This window comes from Lepeophtheirus salmonis, chromosome 12 (assembly GCF_016086655.4).
Source record: "Lepeophtheirus salmonis chromosome 12, UVic_Lsal_1.4, whole genome shotgun sequence".
Lineage (NCBI taxonomy): Eukaryota > Metazoa > Arthropoda > Copepoda > Siphonostomatoida > Caligidae > Lepeophtheirus > Lepeophtheirus salmonis.
The window spans coordinates 11,554,928-11,578,846 of NC_052142.2; the positions used below are offsets into that span (position 1 = coordinate 11,554,928).

The 23,919-nt window shown below is 29.6% G+C and overlaps 1 protein-coding gene across 5 annotated transcripts in view; it reads right to left on the reverse strand.

Annotated features, from left to right (window-relative positions):
- unc-104 (kinesin family member unc-104) overlaps nt 1–9,886 on the reverse strand; it is a 66,225-nt gene extending 56,339 nt beyond the window's left edge. For 4 of the 5 annotated variants that reach the window (XM_040722678.2, XM_040722677.2, XM_071892154.1 and 1 more), the window contains exons 1-6: nt 9,684–9,886; nt 9,325–9,520; nt 8,953–9,035; nt 8,655–8,900; nt 7,854–8,601; nt 5,616–6,379 (exon numbers count right to left, since the gene is read on the reverse strand). In XM_040722678.2, coding sequence (XP_040578612.1) covers nt 5,616–6,379; nt 7,854–8,601; nt 8,655–8,900; nt 8,953–9,035; nt 9,325–9,424 — 1,941 coding nt within the window. In that variant the 5' untranslated portion in view covers nt 9,425–9,520; nt 9,684–9,886. The remainder of the gene's footprint in view (nt 1–5,615; nt 6,380–7,853; nt 8,602–8,654; nt 8,901–8,952; nt 9,036–9,324; nt 9,521–9,683) is intronic. The other variant, XM_071892155.1, reaches the window with a different exon arrangement.
- Between the last annotated feature and the right edge of the window lie 14,033 nt (nt 9,887–23,919).

Here is a 23,919-nt window from a genome sequence, read left to right on the forward strand (position 1 = left end):
CTGAATTCCGATGTTAGAACAAGAAGATATTATTTGGATCAATCTATTATTTCAATATTCTGTATTTATAATTTTATTGTTATTATTAGTTATGTAATTCTAATTGTTTAATTTTGTATATGTAACTTAAATGTATGATGGTTTATTTTTTAGTATGTAGATTATATCTAATTTAAGCCTTCTATTTTAAATTTGGAAAATGAAATATATTTCGAAATACTCTTATTTTGTCGTTTTATTAGTTATTTTTCTGAGAATATGGTTCACAATAAATTATTATTTCATGGAGTGTGACGTTTCCAAATCTACTGTAATGGATAAAAATCGTCTAAGTCAATTATATGTAGTATATCTTTATTAAACATTTTGCTAATAAATACTTTCGTTACACCCTCAAAAATCATAATAAAGCAGGCAACTGATAAATAAATGTGATTATCACTGATAATCACATCAGTATTTTAAACAATGATACCATGTGTCTTTCTCTCCCCTGTCTCTTCGCACGCGTTTTTCTCTACAATATTATCAACTATACTTATGAGTTTCCCTCAATCGTAACCAAAAATTGATATTTTTCCATACCGACTGTAAAAAAAAGTACGGAGACCTGCCTCTAAGTATTCATTACAATACTCATGATTGATCAAGATGATGTTGCAAAATACAAATAGAAATTTTTATTTTATAATATTATTACTATTACAATGCACATTAATTATGTTTGTTGCCCCCATCAGCCTCAATGATAGCTTATAACCGCCTCTGGAACCTCTTGCACACGTTGGTAACGTAGTCCTTTCATGATCCTCTACTTTTGGCCAACGGAAGTATTCAGGGCACCAATATTCGGTTGGCAAACTTTGTAGGCCTTCTTCCCAATTTGTCACCAAATTCAACACCATCCAGTATTCGGCCGCGGATAAACGGTATCCAACAAGAAACCAAATTGAAGTTATTTTTGCTTCAGTTGATGCCACAATCCCAACATCCTAACAAAGGTCGGATTTTGATTATTGGTGACTATCCAGATGCTGTTGTCAGACTTACCAAAGCATACAACGCAATCATTTTGCTTTTTGTAGACGGGGTCAACAGTAAAGGTATTTTCATCAGAAAAAAAAAGTAACCGATTGTTGTTTTGCTTCAGATCATTCAAGAGGTGTTGACATCGCTGAAAATGGAGTTTTTTTCTGACGTTGGGACAGGCCTCCATTCTTTTAAGTGACCTTCCTCCAGGCTTTCGGATGGCTTTGTCCAAAGTAGACCAATGCACCTTCTTCTTCGCGGACTGTGACATCTTCATCGTTGACCTTCAAGGCCTTCATGAATATAATATCTTGATTCAAATCAATAATATTACCGAGACTCCAGAATCCTAATATCTATCAAATGATTGAAGACGCTAAATCAGAAGTAACTTTCCCACATAAATCCTAGCAACTCGTTTTACGAGTTCTCGCTTGAGTTCTTCTACACTATTCAACAGTATTTATGCCTTCCGGCTAATTCCGATATATATTTGTTATTTAAGACATAGAACACAAAAACGATTCAGAGGCATATTTTCAAATAAGATGACGATACAGTTGAAAATTTATTGTAATAATAATTGTTCAAAACATTCCAGAATTCAAAAAATATAAATATTTATTAAATTATCTTGAATAAAGTTGATACAAAATGTGTCTAATCGTACTAAAGTCCAGTAAAATGAAAAATTATACATGAAAGCTAATTCTTTTTTCCTGTTTTTTCCAATTACTATATATTACAGCTAAAATTAAAGAATTCCCGTTATATTAAAGATTTAAAAAAAATAGCTGAGAAAATATAGGTCGATATTTTTGAATTTTTTCGGTTCAACTATTGATTTTTTTAATAAAATATTTAATAAATAATCAATGTAAGGTTGTGTAAAAAAAATTCAAAAATAAATATGATCATATCGATTATTTGACTAATTGTAATAAGTTTTGGAGACTAGAAGATTTAAAATTTAAATATTTTTCATAGCCTATGTATTTGATTAGTATTTATTGATTCAGTGTAAGTTTTATATTTGAATTACTTATATTTAATTTCTAAGCTTTTCATGCCTCTAAAATATTCATTATATATTATAATTATTCATAGATAAATGTTTAAAATTTACTTAAGTTATTATTTAGATCAACCAGAGTGCGAAAAATGCCCAATTTATCATTAAAAAAATTGAAGACTGATATGAATGATAAAGTAAAGTAGTTTTAAATTACAAAGTTGATTATTTTTTAGAAAGTGATGTTGCTCAGATTTATAAATATACGTTAAACTTATATTACACTGTATCTAAACTTTAGGAAAATAGGTATTTAGATCAATTATATTCAATATAACAAATGATTATTATAATTAATTCAATAAATAAAAAAATCTGGTAGGAACCAGGGTTGTGGTTTTGGAGACGCATATTTTTGCTAGAATCCGGAGTTGAATGGAGTCTGAGTCGCAAAATTTTACATAGTTGGAGTCGGTGTTGCATAATTCTGAATAGTTGAAGTTCGAAGAGCTAAAAAATGGTTCAAAAAGAACAGATTCCATATTCTATTTTATGACGTCAGATACAATTTATACACACATTAATACGATAGATTATCCTGAAAATCTGTTTATTCTAGATCATTTATTTATTTCATACTTTACTGATTAATTTATAATTCTCCTTTTCGCTAATTAAGGAATAATATATTTAATTTGATTATTATCCTTATAATTATTATGGTTTTAATATAAAATCGTCAGTTATCAATCATTTTGACGGTAGTGAAGATGGCAAAAACTATATTTGCAAATGCAAAGTAAAGAGAATAGATGGTGTTGAAGAGGCTGAATATGGCGAAAAGATAAGAGCATTTACCTAGGTTTAATCAAATGAGTTTCAAATTTGAAAAGGGCATCTTAGCAGATTACTTATGAACATATTTACAGTAGCAGAGAAGGAAGATTTTCGAAGATTTAATATCGATAATGTGTATAAAAAGATCAGGTAATAGCATGTGGGAGCACTTACTTAGTCTTCGGCCGCATTCTCAAATTAAAATATGTATTGCTTGATATGACAAACTCAGATTTGACAATGTCTGAAGCATTTACATTGATTTCGATCGATTTTTGATGATGACCGTAGATCTATTTTTTGATCCAGACCGTATACCGATATTGATAAAATCCAGACTGTAGATTTGAACCGGCCCAAACAAAATAATAGCAATCTCGGACAAGTCTAGAATTTTCAGAAACCATACCCGTCACTAGTCTATCATCTCCCTGACGTCACCAACGGCTTAGCTTGACCACCAGGCGGTGCGGTACGAGTACTTGAAACAAGAACGCTGGCCCAAATGCTTACGAACATACCTAGTATTTCTATATACCTTGGGTTGAAACATATCCTTCAATCTTTTCCTTTTCCATGGTAACCCTCATAAAAATGTGACAATCATCTCGATTTGGATATTGCCTTAGCAAACTACTTTTGATGAAAAGATTTTGAACATTCATAATTAAGTTTATGGGCTTGGCATTTTGGTCGAGTTGAAGGAAATCTGACGGCAACACATCAGCATCGCTTTTACAAAGTGGGTTTCTACAGCGATTAAAGTTTGAAAATAAAGTTGGTTAAAGTGAAATTATTGAGCTCTCCCAACTCTGGTTGAACCTCAGGAATTTCCATCAATTCCTCCAAATCTAGAGAAACCCCCATATGATTTTTGAGTCAAGGATTTAAATATGGAGCCTTGAAATTTATTTTCATGAGATAAGATTTCCTTTCGAATACAGCCTATGGTCTTTTTCGGCTCCGAAGGACAGGAGAACATGAGCAAACCTCCTTACTTAAATTGATTGTCTCAACTCAATAACTTCTGCAAAGAATGGAACTCCTACAAAACCAAACCTGTAGAGGGAAATGTTGAACATGGTCTCCAACAATGGACATTCAGCCTTCCAGTCTTTGTAGGGGAACTGACTAGGAGAGTTTCAAGAACTTTTATTCTCTCTAAAATGAATCTTGGCCGATGCTAAGTTTTAGAGCTTTCTCTAAAATAGAGAAGAAACTATAATTACAGGGAACTTTGCTGTAGAAGATGCTTTTATCACAAGGATTCGTTTGTTGTCTTGAAATACACCAAATAATTCTGAACAACCTCATTTTTCCTGTGAATTTGTTCGTTCATACTATGCCCATATGTTCATATAGTAGAAGTGTATAATTTAAAAATACAGGGGAGTGTCCTGTAAGTATTTAATTAGATTTCTAGACTTTAAACTTTTGGTTATCAATAATTAATTATACAAACTTGCAATTTAAAAGGTTGCTGAATAAATGTTGGTTAAGTTCCAATTATTTAAATTTTACATTATTGAAACAAACTGATTAAAAATAGAGGGAATAGCCGATTAAAATTAAATTTTACAATTATTTTACATATACCTTGTCAGGTTTATATTATTTTAAATAATTTATGTTGAATAGAATGTTTTTAATTATCCTAAACATACTATATATATATATATAGGAAAAGTTTACTTTGAAAAATAATTTCTCCTATTTTACCGGTTTTAATATTAAAAAAAGTCCACGTACAATGCAGATTCCATATAGTACGGATTTTTTGTTCCCAAAAACTGCAAAAAGCGGGGACCCCCTCTAGTTTTATTTAAATATATATGTATATTCTGACAAGAATTCGAATTAGAAACAAACAAGGATATCACTTTTTTTACCAACAGGAAACAAATTTTAGTTTTCTGAAGCACAGCTATTATAACAGGACTATTCCAAAATTGCACAAATGACTTCCGTACCAACGAAATCTCAACCTTTAAATTTTAAAAAACAATTCTGTATAGATTGTTAAATAATTAACAAAAAAAAAAGGATAGCAATTACCATTTTTCATTTTCTAATTTATAAACTGTATGTGATGTAACAAAAATGGCATTAAAACTCATACTTTATAAATTAAGGAATAAATATTTCCAACACACAAATAAATATTATAATGAAACTTATTACTTAAACACTAATTAAATACATTGAATAAGGAGCATATTTAAATTGAAGTTAATCTTTTTGCCTCTAAAATATGAATAACTGATTACAATTACTCAAATAAACTACTAACTTATATTTAATTTGGTTGCGCAAATATTCCATTTTTTTAGGAATTGTAATGAAAATAATATAATATATCATGAATCTGTCATTTGGTGTAATATCCTATGAATTGGTTTAAACTTTAGTTTCTATCTATATATATTTGTTTACGTCAAAATATGACCTTCAATTGAAATTCTACTTTAAAAACGTGATTTAAAAGAGGCTCTAAATGGAAAACTTATGTCGGTAGAATGTTATAATGTTTCTTTTTGTGTTTTACAGTTTTAATAACATTAATAAATGTAAATTTCAGCTGGTGGGCAAAAATGCAGTTGTATAGTGAAAGTATAAAGTTTATATAAAGAAAATCTCATAGTTATTTTTCAAAATTTATATCAAAAATTAAAAAAAATTGTCAATACTATTTAGTACATTGAATTTTTTATCTTAAATGATAATAATTGAAATGTACCTTTCTTTCTTGTTGAAATGCTTGGTGTGTTTGTTCCTTCTCTTTTTTCCATTGCTCTTCAAGTTCTCTTAATTTCTTATCCATTTCCTGTTTAAGATCTATCCCTTGTTTCGCCATAAGTTCTTCAGATGCGTATTCCCAATCGGCATCATTTTTTTCGGTCTCTGTTTGAGGACTATTAGAAATAAACCTCTCTCGCGCTTGAGTGGGATGATTAAATCGGAATACATGGTTTTTACCCAATATTACTCGCATACCAGTCTTCAAAATTATTGGCTTGTCCACTTTCCTTCCATTTACAAAACATATGGCTTCATCATTAGGTATTAATTGAACGTTTCCATCGGAATTTGCAAAAACGCAATGCTCAGGACGGATATGAGTTCCAACTAATTGAATATCTTGTGGAGTTTTGGCTTCGGGGGATCCAATACGCGTGACACCTTCTTTTATATAATAAAGAAGACATTCACTTAGAGTTGCATCTTCATTTAAATTTATTAAATGAGGTGTCTTTTTTGGAGAAAAAAATCCAACTGTTTGACCATCTTCTTTTATGGCAACACCCATTTCTGCAAATACCTGTTCTCTTTGATGCCGAATCGATTCCGTTCGACGCAGTTTCTCTTCCCACGTTTCATTAAGTTCAGCCACCAGTTTTTCATTCTCATGAAGTTGATCTACCGCTTCTTCTGCTATTGAAGATTTAGAGCTCATTTTATTAGATTTATTTAAGTTAACTTCTGAGTTTTTTTCAATGATTCCTAAAATTATTATTAAAAATTGTATTGGTTAAACTGATAAATATACTAAAATATTGTTACTAAATATATTTATAAAATAGGAAAACATTAAAATAATAAGTATTTTTATGTGGAATTTATAACCAGATACAACATTTTTTCTATTCAAATGTTCTGTTCATAGATTAATCAAAATATTTATAACAATATATCTTTGATATTTATTTGCAGAAACTTGTAAATATTGAGGTCTTCCGACATTAAAAAAAATAAAGTTTTTGCACAGATGATCAAATAAACGTTATTATTTATTAGTAGCATCTCTATTTACAAATCTTAACTACTCAATAAATTGTAAGAAGAACGAATTGTATAGACTATGTGATGACAATCTTTACATTATATATTTTTCTAACATATTTTGTTTAAACTTTGCAGAAGATTAATGTAGATATTAAAATAAAGTTCTGTAATGTGGATCTTTTCGATGAACATAACTTCATCCATTAGGAAAAAAACAACAACTATATTTAGCTTTCGCAAAATTATTATTCTTACATCATTACTAAATATATTTAACCTACTGTTTTTCTTTTTTCTTTTTCTGACAAATAAATGTTATATTTTGAGTTCACAAAAAAGTTTTTGCTATATTATAATAGAGTATATAGTTATATCCATAGGGGAAGAAGATGATTTTTTTTTTTTTGGTGGAACTTCAATTTTAACCAAATATGTTACTAGGATTTTTACTACTAAAATTGGTACTACAATTTTATTATTACCTTTAAAAAAAATCAATTATAAAGAAAGATTGATCGGTCAAATATAGCAAACTAATTGTTAAATATTGACGATTAGTGACGATTGCCAACCTTTGGTATGCTACACTGGAGATTTATAAATTCAGTTTTTTTTTTGTACTTAAAATAAAATACTAAAAAAATTCTGTAAAACTTATTGTAACCAAATCTTGACCATATAGCAATATAATCTTCCTGAACTTTGAGGTTTTTAGGCAAAATTACTTAAATCATCTTTTTATCTATTTGAAATTTTTGGAAAAGGATTCATACCAAAGTTTAATTATCAAATAAAAGTTGTGAAATCGATAGTTAAATACATCAAAGGCTACTAACTATTCCACTATAAGCACCAGGGTACATAAATGGTTAAGATTTGGGTTCATAAACTATTTTTACAGTTATTCAAAGAGAATAACAAGACAAGTCGGACGATACTTAATTTACTGACCCTGGACATTTGAGAAAGAAATTAAAATGTATTTATATGATTAAAAAAATTAAAAATTTACTTCAACATTTTTTGTGCAAAGATTGGAATTTAAAGAGTTTTTTTACCGGTTGTCACCTGTTGTAGTCAGTATAAACTTAAAAGTATTTTTTTATTTTTAACAATCAATTAACTTTTGTATGGGAGAGTACTTACATTTAAATTTTTTCTTATCTTAAAATATTTTAGTAAAAGGTATTACCTTCTTTCATTTCTATTCCCTCTGCTTTTAACAGATCTCTTAACCTTGTTATTTCTTCCTTAAGTTCTCTTATTAATTTTCCATTAGCATCTTCATTAACAACTGCTTTACAAACTATTTGCTTCGCTCTATCTGCATATCTTAAAGTTGATAATGTTTCATCGTAGTTAATATCAGCTGGAGAAAGAGCAGCTATCATTGCAGTCTTTGAATTTCCTCCTAAATTTTCACGTAATAACCATGTTAAAACTGAGTCTCTAAACGGAATAAATTCATTTTTTTTCTTTTTTCGATTTGAATGAGTATTTGAGGAAGATTCTGCAAGTGCTGAAATAACTTTTCCCAGGGTTGTTAAGCTTTTGTTTATATTTGCTCCCTCTTTAAGTCGTGTTCCTCTAGCTCCTGTTGATTCCGCTCGTTCCGATCCAGCCAAATCAACCAAAGAAATCTTGCTAACTTTTTCAGCAGTCAAGCCCGAATGATTATCATGACGTTGTTGTGTAAAAATGATCGTAAACACAGCGTGTGACCTTGATGATGTTTCATTCATATTTGTTGCAGCAACAGTTCTAGCTTTATTTCCTTCATCCATTAACTCATGTATTCCTTCGTAAGATGTTACTGCCAGTTTGGATAGGTCTTCAACGTAGGGTCCAAGAAGTGGATGCTCTCTAACTCTTAAATTTTCCGTGTTCTTTGGATTAAGCAAGTCTCTAACCCTTTCACAATAAATTTCCATATAACTGACCTTGTCAAAAATAATTAAATATAAATTAAAGTATTGATGAAGTTCTTACTTACTTCAACTGAGTATTGTATAAAATCTTTTTCTCCTAGATTAATTTTATAGAATAAATCTTTACAAAGTCTTGGTATTATTCCTTCATTAATATTATCAGGCTTCCCCATCATGGTGTAAGATTTTCCTGCTCCAGTCTGACCATAGGCAAATATACATACATTATATCCCTCAAAAGCATGTGTCAGCATTTCTTCTCCCAAATCATTATAAACCCTCTCTTGATTATGAAAACCTTTCGATTGAGGCTATATTTAAAATTAATAATAAATTTGGTTTCTATTACATTAAATAACTTACGTCATGTGACCAGTAAGAAAAATCAAAGTTAAATAATTTTGTTGAGTCTTTTGATCCAAATGGTATTTTTGGATTTGTGATGACTATAATAATAAAAACAATATAAATCAACTAACTTATTTTTTTATATAGGATAAAATTTTTTATAGGGAAACTACGTTAATTTTCTGCAAAAAAAAACTTTATTTTTATTGAATACACCTATTTATTTTAAAATAAAAAGGAAAATTATATAAGTATAAAAATTAATAAAAAATTTTACTATGACACAGAGTTAGAAAAATATTAACTTAATGAAAATATTAACGCATGTATAAAAATCCCAATAAAACACTTTTCCATTATTTAATTGGTAAAACTGAAAATAATTACTTGTTTGTGACCCTTTCATGTCTATAATATTGGAGGAATCTTTACTTAATTCACGGTTATTAAAGGGGCGAACCCTTACAGCAACTTTAACAGATGACATATTTGACAGTCCGAAGTATATATATATTTACTGTCTAATGTATAAAATGAATTTTTTTTTGATTAACGAGTGTATTTTTGGATCCAGCATAATCTTCTAAAACATAAAAATAATGTTAACAACTTCATTTTCATAGTTTATATAATAAGAATGAATAACAATTTATAATTTTTTTTATTAATTACTTCTTCAAAAAAAATTAAGTATAGAGTGAACATTCGAAATAATGAATGAATATCAACAAAATAATGTTATTTACCTTAAATTTAGTAGATATAGATAATGTTTACCATTTTAAGTAGTGTATAACAGTATAAAAGGAAAATCAAATATAGCAACCCTTAATAATGGTAGCTTTAAAAACTAAAAGGACTGAGGTTGGTCCAGTAATAACCTCAACAAAGAGATCCTTCATTAAAAGAAAGAGAAAGGCTCTTTTGATGACACAAGAAATGAGTTCCTTTCTCTTTTTTTTTTTTTTTTTTTTTTTTTTTTTTAGAAAGTTATTGATTTTTACATTTAGTGAGTAGTCATATTTTTATTAAAACATGCAGAAATTATCATTTGTTTTCAAATACAGAAACAAATTAGCATCGAATCACTAAAAAAATCAATTTTTTCCCTATCTTTATATAATATATATATATTTAATTTTGAGTAGTTATATGTTTAATTTGCAAGAAGAAATCTTAACTTTCGAATGAAATTATCCTATTAATCGGTGTTTTATTCAGAAATAATTAAATTTCTTTCTATGTGAAAATACGATTTACTGTATGATTAATCTAATTCATACACTCTACACTATGTTATAAAAAGTAAAAATATTATTATGAAATTTGAATATTAAAAGGAAGATAATAGGATTGGCTATAAGACTCTGGGGAAAGAGTGGTCATCAGAGATTCAGTGGTAAATTAAAAATAATATATAAGGTTAGAAGTGTCAAAAGTCAGACCATTACCAATGACGGTCTGACTACTGACGGTAAAGTTCCTTGCAACAATCATCAACAGATCCTTATTAAAGATTATTTATAATATTAATTAAATATTGCTTATTTGAAATTATAAAAAAAAAAATACATCTTTGAATAATAGTTTGAATATTTGTAAGCCAAAAAATAACTATTTATATATTTCTAAAAAAATATGATAATGGAAGAGTGCGATACTTTTTGCAGTTATAACTTATATAATGTTTATTTTTATTTTCCAAAGGAGTTATCATTATTTTTTTTATTCTTGAACAAAAAACATATAAGTATAAAGTAATCAAGTTTGTGAAAGACAAGGAATAACTCTAATATTGCAACAGGTTGGAAAGTTTTCCGAAAATTTCTATGGAACCTCTGTTTAGGAAATTTTCAAATGAGTGGCTTATGTGATTTTTAAATTCTCCGTTTACATTTACAGAAATATTACAATATTTTAGAAAATTTATCGTTCATACTTTAATAATTAAATATTGAGTACACCAAAGAACTCCTTACCACCTATAACAAATATGTTTAATTACAAGTTTAGCCACATAAATCTTCTTTTTTTAGTGCTGCCCCTGATCAAAAACGTCAAGGACTGCGGAAGAAGAAAGGGAGGCTATTAATTTTTCTCAATTAAATAGATGGATTATAAAGGGCTAGCAGTGTACAGTAAGGCTAATATTCAAGTATACAACTTAAGGAGACTACTATTTCATAAATTTTCGATTTATTTATATAATAAAAAATTTATATTATAGCTCAATTAGGAATTTTCTTTTATAAGACAGTGCAAAAATATTTTTTTATGTATAAAGGGTATCGCTAGATCAAAAATATTTTTGTATGTACACATTTGAATCTGAGAGTAACATACCACCTTCTGTAAAATTTAAGAGACCAATAGCGAAGTACATTTAATTTCGCATTTTTTTACATTTTGCAGTATTGGATTAATACTTTAGTCTCACAAAAAGAATTCAACGTTGAAACTTTAGTTACGTTTCCTTTTCTTTCTGCGTCTGCTATGAACTTTCAAATACCAAGGACATCTATTCGTTCAGATCACTTATCTCTTAATAAGACCTTTCCTTTATGACGTCTTTTTCACTGATTTTCCTTTGAACTCACCCTATTTCCTCTGAAGAAAGAGTGAAGAGTGGAATAGAAGGAGAAATATAACTACTTCAAATTTAAAATTGTAATTGACTTCCAAGTCATTTGTTTGCTACAGTGTTTAATAAGAGATTACTTTGACGATTTCGCTTCAGTGATTTCGATTCGAATCATTAATTCACATGTCACATCCATGAAATTCAAAATATTACTAAATAATTAATAGTAATGACTAATTATGATATAAACCTTTGTAGTGTTCTTGAAATTTAAACTCTGTCGTAGAGATGAAAAGGAATACTTTCATCATTCTCCAGACATTACTTATCTTTTCTTGGACCCGAAACATGAGATTTGGACTCAGAACTAAAAAGACCCAGAGTATTAGGACTTGAAACCAAAAATACCTGCTGCAAGTGGACTTGGATTTGACCTAGACACTGAAAAGGTGGACTAAAATACTGGACATTGGATAGAATATTTTTTTACACTTTTCTTTCATTATATTTATTATTTAGATTGAGAAATAATTTATAGTATGGAATATAAAGAGGATATTGTTTAATCTGATGATTATTTATTATCATTTAACATCATTATTACTCTGACATTGACAGTTGAGTTTATATTATTAATATTGCGGGCAAAGGGGTATATATTATAATTAAGTGTGACTGCGAGAATACATAATTAAGATAATTTTATTTTACAGATTACATCCAGTTGTACTGAATAGATGATAAAACTTAGATCTATTTAGGAAAAGATGATAGCTACTCAGGAATTAAATAATAATGGCAAATGCTAATGAAAAGAAAATTACTTTTTTTATATTACAAATTAACAGGCCAGCTAAAATACACAAACCTGATTTACATCATTGCTCATAATTAAAGTTGATAATTCTGTAGAGAAAAACGCGTGCAAGGAGAAGGGGGGGGGGGGAGAAAGACTTGTGGCATCATTGTTTAAAATACTTATGTGATTATCATCTGGCTGTTTTATTATGATTTTTGAGGGTATAATGAAAGTATTTATTATCAAAATGTTTAATGAAGATATACTACGTATAATTGAGTTGGATGTTTTTTATCCATTACAGTAGATTTGAAAATGTAACACTCCATGAAATTGTAATTAATTATGAACCATATTCTCAGAATAATAACTAATAAAACGACAAAGTAGAGTATTTTGAAATATATTTGAAGTTCCAAGTTTAAAAAGAAGGCTTAAATTAAATATAATCTAGGTACTAAAAAAATAAACCTTCATACATTTATGTTAAATATACAAAATTAAACAATTAGAATCATATAACTAATAATAAAAATAAATTATAAATACAGAATATTGAAATAATAGATTGATCAAAAGAATATTTTCTTGTTCTGACATGAATTCAGTTAAATATGTAATAACTTTAAGTTGAAACCAGACGTGGAGTTTAATCAAAAATATTATCGCCCTTTTTCCCTAATTTGGAAGTTCCTATACATATACAATTGTGCACAGGATAGATATCGATGAGATCAAAATAATTATTAATAATAAAGTAAATGTCAAAATCATAAAATTAAACAATAAATATACTAATAAAAAAATGTTAGAATTAAATCCATCGTAAACATTTAGAGCAAAAGCTAATTATGTAGTAATGTCCGGCGATATTACTCCTTATTAAGAGCATATAATAGGATAATAATAGCAGCATATAAAAATAATCACAAATTAAAATTTTTTTGGATAAAAGTTATTTTAAAATTTACAATTTCTTCGTAAATTTTTTTCTTTTGAAATAAACAGCCACATTCATATTGCAAAGGAAAAAAAAAAATAATTTATCAGATGTAAGTAAGTATGCAAAACTAATTTATAAACTTCAATCATTAGTCAATTATTTATATATATAAATATGCCAAAAATAATACAATAAAACAATCAAAAACATTTTTATGGACAGATAATATGGATCAAGATTATCCAATTACCTATGAAAGATAAAATTTACGACATTGACTTGAATCGATCTTTATTAAGTATTATAATTTATACGTAATTATAAATAATACTAATATTTGAAAAACGCCCTACATAGGAGAAAATAAGTATTGATACCTTTCAGATTTTGCAAGTTTGCCTACTGACAAATTAGTACAAACAATAATCAATTTTCAAAATGAAGAATGTTCTATGATTAAACCAGGAAGTTCAGTTCAAAAGGGTCTATAATTTGTTTCAAAAAGAGGAAGCTCTCTGATCAACTCGCTTCTTAAAATCAGCATGTAACCAGCCGAAAAAATGTAATCACATCTTAGGAAATAGCCGAAGTCTTTGATGGTGGAGAAATTTCGAATAGAATGGCAACTCTGTTGATTGCTGCAACAATTAAAGCTGGTGGGGGAGAAAATGAGTATTTTGTTCTTTCAAAGTCATCAACAGCCAGAGTACGCGAGCAAAAACACACAAATATATCCAAAAAAGTGAAAAACTCTTTCAGAGAAATAACATCAAAAGTATCCATGTGAATAACAATTCACTGGGATTCAAAAATGATATTAAATGTACAGAGATTGGGAGTAGTTGCAACTGGAGCCTCATTTAATGAAAAAATAATGGCTATACCTGTTATTGAAAGAACAACTGGTGAACAATAGGCTGCATGTAATAGTATACATGAGTGAAATATAAAAAAAAATGTATCCGCTACGTCTTTTGATACAACACTATCAAATACTGGAGTTCATGCATGTCTCATATTGAAAGAGCTGAAGAAAAACTTCCTCTTCATTTAGCCTGTACGCATAATATTGGATAATTTTAAATTAAATCTGCCGGGCAGTTCATTTTTGGAATGAGTACTAGTCTAGAATATTCGGTGTTTGTGGAGCTTGCAAAAAAATGGAATGAAATGAATAAAGAATCCATTAAAACTTTTGAAATTAAAGAAGATCTAGTTTTGAATATCATGTGGGATCAAGTCAAGGAGTTTTATAATTTATTACTTTATAACAAATGAAGTGGTTCATCTTCTAAGAGTAACGCCATACAATGAAAGCACTCTTAACAACATATCTGCTATAGAGAGCTCATTTCTACAAACGAAAAGAAGAAGGAACATCTCCTACGATAGGCGTCACGGTCCACTGAATAGTAGAGGACTATTTGTGATGAGTGTCTCTGAAATATGGAAGGTACTGACCTTTTACTGGATTAGAAAAATGTGAAATAGCGAGGAACCCTGGTCTCTTATTCTCAGTGACTTTTCTGAAAGAGACACGAGTCTTTCTTATGGGTAAGGGTGATAATTTTGGTAAGAATAGAAAAGCGTGCAAGGAGAAGAGAAGAAATACTTATGGCATCATTGATTAAATAATATACATCTTCTTCTATCAATCATGAACGTTATCATTCCCGCCTTTATTATTCAATATTAATATAATAATATTAGATGGGGATAGTCTATAGAGAACTGAATAAAACGCAAAAAATAACGTCGCCTTCTGTCTGGATTTCTGAAAATGGAGGCCTAGGAATTTGGAAAATACTTACCAGATGAGAAACAGATGGTTTGTCGGATTTGTCGATATAAATGTGCCTTTAGTCCCCTGTCTAGAATTACACGCCACTCATTATCCTCATCTCATAATAAGAGTATCGATATTCATCTATAAAATCAATTTAACGATGAATACATCAAGTCAGACTTTAACTCTGATCTCACAACGATGCTTATTGCTTAATCTTATCCATTGCTAATCATCTACGTTCAAAAAATTTATGGAGAAATACACGGGTAAACCTATCCCTTCCCGAGGAACCATCATTAAATTAATGGAGGATGTTGGTACTGATGTCATTTATAGAAATACATATACTTTGAGATTCAAATATATTTCAAATACTCTACTTTGTCGTTTCATTAGCTATTATTCTGAGAATAAGGTTCATAATGAATTACAATTTCATGAAGTGTGACGTTTTCAAATCTACTGTAACAGATAAAAAACGTCGAAGTCAATTATACGTAGTATATCTTCATTAAACATTTTGCTAATAAATACATTCGTTATATCATAATAAAGCAGGCAGATGATAATCATATCAGTATTTTAAACAATGATACCATATGTCTTTTTTTTCCCCTCCTCCTTGCACGCGTTTTTCTCTACAATATTATCAACAATACTTATGGGTAATCCCTTTGCTAGTTTTAAAAATATTATTAAGAACGCATTATACTCCAAACAAATTCAGTATCTGTGTAAACTGTGCATAGATGTTACTACGCAGTTTGATTTTTCACTCCTTTGGGTGTTGCCCATAGGAGGACGCTTTAATTTTGGGGAAGTGCGAACCATCTCCACCGATATTGCTGCGGACGTACGATGGTCGACCTCTCTAGTTGATAAAATGGCTGAACAGTCGTTTAGATCAAAGTTAGGTTATTTTAAGGTCGACGAAAGGCCTCTGGTGCCGTTCAGGATGAAAACCTCGATAGTTTCTACGTCAGAGATCAGAAGATGTTTCAAAAAATCCCTATGGCTCCTTTTTGTGACGACTGCGAAAGTAGAAACATCAACAAAGGAGTATATAACAGCATCTACGTAATAAAAAATAAATATTTGATATCTTCTGAGAAATGGTTCAAATATCGATTACTTGGAGGTTGGGGAAAAATTCTTTAACGCCCAGAGGAGTATTTGCCCGTTTTGTAATTAAGCAAAAGAGACTGCTGACTGTCTCTTCTGGAGGTGCAGGCTTTTTTAGGCTAATATATGAGCAGATCTTATATGGACTGCTTGATAATTTTGGAGCAATAGCTGGTAAAGATGAATTTTTATGGCACTATTGAGGATAGGAGGAAGGCAAGGTCGACACGATTATTACAAAAACCCAACAATTAATATAAGCAAAAAAAAAGACTAAAAGGACTTAAACTTTACAGACGTTATCCCCATTATTAAGTTACATATCAAAGTAATTAAAGATATGGACTACTTCTTCAGGCAAATGAAGACTATGTCACTAACGTTATTTTAACTTTTAATTGTTCTTCTGTTTGTTTTTTACCTTTTTTTTAGTTTGATAATTTTCTTGTTTTTATAATTTTTTTTTAGTTTTAGTTTTAAATTTGATGTTTTATACAAAAAGTTATTTTTAAAATTTCTCCATTTGCGGAGATGGAGGGCTGTAGCATCTCCCCCCTTAATGCGGACACCTCTATATATAGGCGCTGCATGTTCGAAGTGACTGGATAACGTTTTCTTTTGTATGTAGAAACGGGCAGACCCTCTCTTTTGAAACCCAAAAGTATTAAAGATATTTGGGCAGGGCAGTCGCATGAAACTGACTAAAAAGGATGCAGAGTGGAAATTGCCTTCATGCTAAAAACCAAGCATATATATTGCAAAAACTCAAGTATAATATTTAGTATATTATATATTCAGAAATTTACTCTTCCTTAGCTCACATTTTAATCTGTAGTATTGAAGTGGAATCGAAAGCATCTTTAAAAACTGATTGTATATGTATATGATATATTAAAAATTATTATATAAAAGTTTTAGTAAAATTGAAAATAGACATGCTTGATCTTTTTTACGTGAAAATATTTTCATTGTGACATTACGTGTAAAAATTCATTTTGATGGCTTATACAATAAAATATAACGAAACAATAAAATAATAATCTATTAAATGGTTTTTAAAATAGATCAATTTCTTCAAAAACATTCATACTTATTAACTTCTGTAGACTTCTATTGGAATGTCTGAAGGTCGTTGCAATTCCCAAAATTATTCAATCTGAAATCTTCTTCAAAATAGCCAAATTACTTGTCACCACATTGGAATCAGGGCTGTGGGTTAGTTTCAATTTCAGGGCAAGTCCCGAGTCTGACTTGAACTTCAAGACCAAGTCCGACTTAAATTTCGATCTAGAGTCTCGAATTTAATTAGAATTTCAAGCCCTATTCCTAAATCTGGTAATTCACACACTTTGAGAGATATATGTATATCAATCTTGATAAACACTACGATAAAAAGATAAAAAACACTCTCAAATTGTGCAAGGTGGTCCATATACAAAAGTATATGAACAATAGGAACCTAAGTAATATAGTTTAGATTTTCATAAAAATAGAAGATAAAAAAACTTCGAAACTAAATATTTTCTTTACGATTATGTATATTTACAAGTTCTTTATTAGAAAAAACAAATAACAAGTATTTACATATCCTAGTTTTCTCTTAAGAGAAGGATTACATTTAGTAGAGACTCCTTCATTAATTACCTCTGCACAATTAAAATCAATTTCATTTCAGAGAATAATCGTTCATCACTCAATTATGATGATTGGCACTAATGTGTATGCAAGGGAACGAGTGTCTGAGTAATTCATTGATGTGCCTTTATTCATTGCACCAAAGGTTGTTTTTCCTCAGAGTCGATGTTCGACAAAATCTGTCATAAAGGATTGAGATAAGATGTCCTTATATAACTAGATGATCTCTTTTTTTTTTTTTGTATAAAACTTCTATATTAAAAAACTCAAGTGCGTCTTTAAATTAAATGCAGTGCTATCCGAGACACCAGCAATTTCTACAGAACAGATTTTCTCATTAGCTACAATTTGGCAAATAATTTTTCTTCGAAATTCAAGGAAATGTTTATAAACTTTGGATTTACTTTTGCACCTATATCTAAGAGGACCTGTTGAAAGTCTAAAAACTAGTTAAAAATTTATTTTTTTATTCCATTTGAGAGTAAAAGTAATTATATACTTTAATAATTTCATCAAACTCGAAGGAAAATATGTTTAATTTAGCATTGGAAAAATTTTAAGTGACTAAAACTTACAAACAACAAATAAATGCAAAAATTACTATAAGTATACATAAATAGAAATTTAGAGTAAAAACTCTAATGATTATCTAATCATACGTGGAAACTACTTCGAGAAATTATGATTGATTGAGTCAATATGCCTATCCTCATACTCAAATTATATATTTTTAATTCGAATTTATTTAATTATTATTAAAAGGTAGTAAAAACACTATCCACTGTCGCTGTCTCCAATTTCAAGATAGAAAGAGAAAGTATGACTTGCGGGCAAACGACATTGAGCTAAGTCCAAAGCTTAAGATATTATAACAAGATTTTGGCTAAAAAAAATGTATCTGACCTCTATCGAGTATTATGAAATAAGGTGAAAATATATTTCATTACTTTTCCATTATCATATTTGGTAGAACGGACGTTCAGTGTAATTGCCTTACTTTTTTCAATCAAATCAACAAGCTTAAAATTACCAAACTAAGGGATTTACGTCTTGTCTTTAGTAAGTTTAAACCTGATATGGAGGAACTAATATTACTATTCTTACACCACATACCCATTTTCATTTTGGAAGAAAAACTTATATTTATTTATAGAATACGGGCGCTATAAGTTTATATTGAGGCTAAGGGGGCGCCAGCTCGAAAAAGTTTGGGAAACTCTTCTTTAGACCTTTTTTTTTATTTAAATTAAAATATATACATTAAAGTATAATACTTTTCCAACTTGGTCACTCATGGTCTCAATTACAAGCCCTAGACGTTGCTTGAAGTACTTGTAGACAGCAACAAGTTTCTGAGTGGGTGTCATAGTACAATACTTCTTGATATATGGCTTCGATGTTGTGATGGTGTCGTGAAGTCTTTCACAAACTTGCTCTTCCAATTAGATTTACACGTATAAATCCTAAGGATTCAGGTTGAGTGAGTTAGAATGCACTGAAAAAACTGAAATATTTTTCTTGAACTAGGACAGGGTTCTTAATGGTTGCGCGTTTACCTTGGTGCAATTCCTTGGCCTGATTCAACTTTTAAATTAGTTAAAAATTAATTTACATAAAATTATACTTTCTTTATTTTTGGCAAAATTTAATATTCATTTCATAGGTATACTTTCATTTCATATTTTCTCATCAAATCATGAAAAAATTATATCTAAATCTAAAGGTAATATCTAAAGGTTTCGCGTGAAAAAAAAAACAAAAAAAAAAAGCATCTCTACTTTTTATTGGCTTTTGAGGAAAAAGAGTTCGTCTTAAGCTTAAATAGTTAATTCATCAAAGACCTGTATTTTCTTTTAGTAGGTCTAGTTTAGTAGAAATATTAGCTTTATTATTGTTATTTTTCTTTTGGCTGCTGAAAATGCTCAAAGTTGATACAATACATTTGGGGCATTCCATATGAAGAGCTAACTTTAACAGCAAATATAACATTTCCAATTAAATGTCTAAAAGAAGGTAATTTCCATTGAGACCCAACTCTTATATTTTGCATACTTATTGGGTATGAATAAAGTTAATATGTTTGTATCGAAAAAACTACCATTAAACATAAATAAATTAAAAACGGTTTTTGCGTCTACTCTTTTTTTTTTTTTGCTTCTTTTTTTTCATAATTAAATAGGTAACCGTGGTGTTAACTTTTCCCATTGGAGTAAGTCTCGACATTTATGACGTCCAGAAGCACAGTCTAAATTCAACAATTTTCTCTAGTTATAAGTGAAAAGAAAGGTGATCGTCAATCAGTATCTCAACCATTTGGGATGGGAATCTGTTAAGTTGTTTTTTAGTATTGTTTTAGGTTCGAATACCTACACACTTTCAGGTCTAGTCTTTCTAATCTTTTATTTGCGATAAAAGACGAACCACTGTCGTTGAAACTGTATATTGTAGATCTTATTCTACTGTTAAGGAGTGCTTTCAATGCTATGAAGAAGGTTGTGGAAGGCTCGAGGTTCTAGGTTTTGGAAAAGTAGCATGAGACTAATATCTTAGTTCTAATTAACAGAATGAAAATGATCAGCCCTATATCTCTACGAGATAGATATTGTCCAGCAGAAGTTAGTTTTCCTCTTCTGAAAAACTCATCCAGACCACTCAACCTTGGATTAAAGTTCAAAGGTTCGTTACAGCCCATGCATTGTAGAATTTAATTCATTATTGACTTCCATGCCCTGCCAATGTGTTTTCAGTAGATACCAAATTTTTTCTTCAAGCTAAATAACTCTGATAGTCCCACAAATAGTCAGTCAATAAGATATTATCCTGTTTCTCTCTTGAACTTATTTTTATCATTATAGGTTAGAAATCACTGATTTTCCTTTATGTAGTAAATTAAGATAAGTTGAGTTCTTTCCACATAGTTTCAATATTTGTTGTTCCAAGATACCACTCTTCTATTTGAGAAATTATGCGGGATCTAGAAATTTTGGGTGTTGATCCACCACAAATTTATTTTTCCCTTAGTTTGTCAAGACGCTCACATATAACATTAGAAATAGGAGGATATCTCAAGATGTGGATAACTTTAGTTACGATAGTAAAGTGCCAGACCTTGAGTTTTCAAGTTAGGATGCTTTGGTGACAAATTTGAATTTACTAAATTGTGACCCCAGATCTTCTTCTCAATTTATTAGGGTAATTGTGTTTTTTGTGTTATCGAATAGACATAACTGAATTTTAAAGTTTTCCAATTTTTTAAAGATTGCAAAAAGGGAATCCGTCACATCTTCTCTGGATAAAAAGAAAAGAAAAGAAGTAAAAGTGACATCATCAGCTGATAAGGGACACTTCAGAGATATATTTTACGACGATATACTTTTTATCACTTAATGCAAGTTTATCATTTTGTATAGACAATCCATTGCATTTTGAAAAACGTAGGAAAAAGAAAATATCCCTATCGAACCCCTCTATGGATAGATAATTTGTGGTGTGTCAACACCAAATGGAGTTAGAAGGATTTTTTTCTGAAAAAGTGAGGGATGTATTTGTTTTTCAACTAATTATCCTCCATTTCTTTTAATAAAATATTATTCCGATTATCCCTAGAGAGGCCCCAGTATTATCTTAAACGATTTTAAAAAATTAGTCACAATAAAAAAAAAACACAATTGATTCACCTTTTATTAGTTTTCTTTAGATATCTGTGGTCTGTCAAAATAAAAATCATCTTCCATTTCCAATTTTCCTATATAGTGGTATTACCAATGAAACTTAATATAAATGAAGTTATGATTTTAAGAAATCACACCTTTACTACGAATTCTACAGTTTTCCCAATGTACAGTTGTTTGGGTTTTTTTTCTTTCTTTTTCATTTTTGAGCTGATCTATTGTGAGTAGTACGACATATCAAATTTTAGTCAAATCTGTTTTCTCATACACATTTATCATGGAATGATACGCAGTACACTAAATAAATTGATATTACAATGAAATAAAACTTTCACATACTGTAATTAATTAATTAGTAATAATTATAGAAAATGTTATAAGTATATATTTTGGATATATGCATAAGTGTATAATTTTTTGGCCTTCTGCTGCCACACATTTCTCCAAATAAGATCTGAAGCTATGTCCAGCATGGATTTTTTTTTTTTGATCAATTAAGGTACATTTCTCTTAAATTGATGCCTACAATACTTAGTTATTTGGATGACGTGTCGCACAAACCCTCTTCTCGATAATAATTCACAGGATTTAATTCCGGTATAGCAATCTACACCTCCAATTTCATTTTTGAGCGGTTACCGGAAAGCAATGAGGGAGCATAGCTTTCCCATCCCTTGTAATGGCACCCAAAACCATGATTAAATGACCGTCTTAGGAATCCTAAGTATTTTTTCTCTATTTTTATTCTTCGATGAGGTACCAATTATGGGAGAGGTTACCCCTGAAAAGCTTCCTTACAGAGAAGATTTTTACCGTCGGCGACGTCGTCCGTTTCATGAAATTGAAGAGATAACTCATCAGGTCTTCGAAAATCCTATTTGAGGTCAAGTTGGACAACATGGTGGCGAATTATTTTCTAAGTGACTCCAAATTCCTGTATGATACTGCTAGATAAAAATTACCCCATTCTGCAATAATTTTATCCAAATCATCCCTGGGTGTGGTGCCTCTAAAATTGATTTTATCATATAACTTTTTGGAGTTGACTAGTAAGTGATGATCTATTACTTCATTCTTTTTATCATTAATTTATACATGTACTAACAATAATAAAGGAGTTATATTTTTGTACTGAACGACTGAAGAGGTTATAATTATTTTATATATTTAGTTATATTTAAAGTGAAATATTAGTAGAGTGTTGTTAAGACACTACATTGGGGACCCCGATAAAAAAGAATCCTGACATTAGTAGACGACAAGGAAGTAGAAAAAATGTGTGAAATTAGTCATTTGTCCGTGAAATAACCAACTTTTACTACATTTTGATACTCTGCATATTAAATATATGTATAAATGTACTATACACTTTTAACAATAGACCAGATTAGTAGAAAGTAGCCACAGAAACTCCAATTAAATACGGGCACCCTTGTAACATATACCCCTAAAACTGGGATATATTTTCATCTACTAAAATCACATCTTTTAGAAAAAAAAATTATAAAATTACAACAAGGGCCTAAAACAGTCTATAAAAATAACAACACCGATTTAAAAAATTTCCTTAAAATAGCCAGTCTTCTTCAGGGGTCGAGGGTTAATCTGTTCTGCAAACAATGAGACCTAATTGCCTGAACTCCAGTATTTTTAATGTACCTGACTCTGAAACACAAAATTATTTTTTACTAATATGCTTTATAGCCAATATAAGTACCATTGAGTCATTTGAGTATATATATTTTAAATATAGATATAATATAGAAATAATACATTCATAAGTTTTGGAAAATAATTTATGTACTCGTAACCCAGGAACAATAATACATAATACACACAACATCTCACTGCAATGTTGCACCTTTCTCTGATGAGATTGACTATTCATAAGTCTAATTAATAAAATTGTACGGCTAATGGCTAACCTCTACCCAACATAATAATTTAGATTTTAGAAAAGTGTACGGGAACTCCGATTGCATGGACGATGAAGCACGTTCAACATTTCTGAAGTAAACTTATAAATTAGTTAACTTAATAAATTTCATAAATGAATGGTAAGTACTTAATACTGATGATTAATAACAATTTAGAAAATAATTTTACGAATACTCAATATAAGCATTAAATTATGAATAAGTATTGTTTACATAAATTATAATAAATTTTGTAGCCGGAGTTGGTACAAATTTTCCGACTCCTGACTCCAACTCCACCAAAAATGGTACCTGTTCCGACTTCACGACTCCTACTCTGCAGCCTTGGTATTCTTAACGGCTTCAATGTAGAGTAAAATTTATTTTTTATTAGGGCGAGTCTTCCATATTTCCCTCCTTATACCCTCCAGGGCATCACACTCTACCCTTAAATGAATTAGAGTCTCAGTTGTATCTCCACACAATCTGCATGATGCATCTTTTACCATTCCCATGATCTTTAGAT